This window comes from Haliotis rufescens, unplaced genomic scaffold, assembly GCF_023055435.1.
Source record: "Haliotis rufescens isolate VD_foot unplaced genomic scaffold, xgHalRufe1.0.p SCAF_3, whole genome shotgun sequence".
Taxonomy (NCBI): Eukaryota; Metazoa; Mollusca; class Gastropoda; order Lepetellida; family Haliotidae; genus Haliotis; species Haliotis rufescens.
The window spans coordinates 50,916,529-50,918,700 of record NW_025964001.1 but is presented as its reverse complement, the minus strand read 5'-3'; the positions used below and the strand labels follow the sequence as shown (position 1 = coordinate 50,918,700).

The 2,172-nt window shown below is 35.4% G+C and overlaps 1 protein-coding gene across 1 annotated transcript; it reads right to left on the bottom strand.

Moving 5' to 3' along the window:
- Window positions 1–494: 494 nt before the first annotated feature.
- Window positions 495–1,523, bottom strand: LOC124142009 (clumping factor A-like). The gene has a single exon (XM_046510231.1). The coding sequence runs from the start codon at window positions 1,521–1,523 to the stop codon at window positions 495–497; it is 1,029 nt and encodes a 342-aa protein (XP_046366187.1).
- Between the last annotated feature and the right edge of the window lie 649 nt (window positions 1,524–2,172).

The window sequence follows — 2,172 nt, the reverse complement described above, 5'->3', positions numbered from 1 at the left end:
CAAAAAGGCATTTGATTCAGCTAACAGATCAATACTTCAATAAAAGCTATTAGCAAATACAATTTCAGGAAATGTGTTAAAAATAAAGTAATCAAATTCCTTTAAATCCAACATTGGAGTAAGACGAGGGTGCCTTTTGTCTCTTAATATATACCCCAATGATCCCCAACATTATTTCAAAGCCTGTATCAGTCCTCATTTCAACTTCATTGTCAGTCTGTATCAGTCCTCATTTCAACTTCATTGTCAGTCTGTATCAGTCCTCATTTCAACTTCATTGTCAGTCTGTATCAGTCCTCATTTTAACTTCATTGTCAAAGTCTGTATCAGTCCTCATTTCAAATTCATTGTCAAAGTCTGTATCAGTCCTCATTTCAACTTCATTGTCAAAGTCTGTATCAGTCCTCATTTCAACTTCATTGTCAAAGTCTGTATCAGTCCTCATTTCATCTTCATTGTCAAAGTCTGTATCAGTCCTCATTTCAACCTCATTGTCAAAGTCTATCAGTCCTCATTTCAACTTCATTGTCAAAGTCTGTATCAGTCCTCGTTTTAACTTCATTGTCAAAGCCTGTATCAGTCCTCATTTCAACTTCATTGTCAAAGTCTGTATCAGTCCTCATTTCAACTTCATTGTCAAAGTCTGTATCAGTCCACATTTCAACTTCATTGTCAAAGTCTGTATCAGTCCTCATTTCAGCTTCATTGTCAAAGTCTGTATCAGTCCTCATTTCAACTTCATTGTCAAAGCCTGTATCAGTCCTCATTTTAACTTCATTGTCAGTGCCTGTATCAGTCCTCATTTCATCTTCATTGTCAAAGTCTGTATCAGTCCTCATTTCAACTTCATTGTCAAAGTCTGTATCAGTCCTCGTTTTAACTTCATTGTCAAAGCCTGTATCAGTCCTCATTTCAACTTCATTGTCAAAGTCTGTATCAGTCCTCATTTCAACTTCATTGTCAAAGTCTGTATCAGTCCACATTTCAACTTCATTGTCAAAGTCTGTATCAGTCCTCATTTCAGCTTCATTGTCAAAGTCTGTATCAGTCCTCATTTCAACTTCATTGTCAAAGCCTGTATCAGTCCTCATTTTAACTTCATTGTCAGTGCCTGTATCAGTCCTCATTTCATCTTCATTGTCAAAGTCTGTATCAGTCCTCATTTCAACTTCATTGTCAAAGTCTGTATCAGTCCTCATTTCAACTTCATTGACAAAGTCTGTATCAGTCCTCATTTCAAATTCATTGTCAAAGTCTGTATCAGTCCTCATTTCAACTTCATTGTCAAAGTCTGTATCAGTCCTCATTTTAACTTCATTGTCAAAGTCTGTATCAGTCCTCATTTCAGCTTCATTGTCAAAGTCTGTATCAGTCCTCATTTCAGCTTCATTGTTAAAGTCTGTATCAGTCCACATTTCAGCTTCATTGTTAAAGTCTGTATCAGTCCTCATTTCAACTTCATTGTCAAAGTCTGTATCAGTCCTCATTTCAGCTTCATTGTTAAAGTCTGTATCAGTCCTCATTTCAACTTCTTTGTCAGTCTGTATCAGTCCTCATTTCAACTTCATTGTCAGTCTGTTTCAGTCATTTTAACTTCATTGTCAAAGCCTGTATCAGTCCTCATTTCAGCTTCATTGTCAAAGTCTGTATCAGTTCTCATTTCAACTTCATTGTCAAAGCCTGTATCAGTCCTCATTTTTGCATCAACTTCATTGTCTTATTGTCCTGCTTCAGCTTCATCGTCTATCTGGGGTTCAGTTCTTGATTTGTTCTCTTTGTCTTTCTGTACTTCATTATCGACCACAACATCACTACCGTCTGTTCTTCAGTTCTCATTTCAGCTTCACTCTTTATTTGAATTTTAGTTCTCATTTCAGCTTCACTTTCTGTTTGTATTTTAGTTCTCATTTCAGCTTCACTTTTTATTTGAATTTTAGTTCTCATTTCAGCTTCACTTCCTGTTTGTATTTTAGTTCTCATTTCAGCTTCACTTTTTATTTGAATTTTAGTTCTCATTTCAGCTTCACTTTCTGTTTGTATTTTAGTTCTCATTTCAGCTTCACTTTTTATTTGAATTTTAGTTCTCATTTCAGCTTCACTTTCTGTTTGTTTTTTAGTTCTCATTTCAGCTTCACTTTCTATTTGTATTTCAGTTCTCATTTCAGCTTCACT

Coding starts and splice junctions, on each gene's coding strand:
- LOC124142009 (XM_046510231.1), bottom strand. CDS start 1,523: ATGAGGACTGATACAGACTTTAACAATGAAGCTGAAATGAGGACTGAT.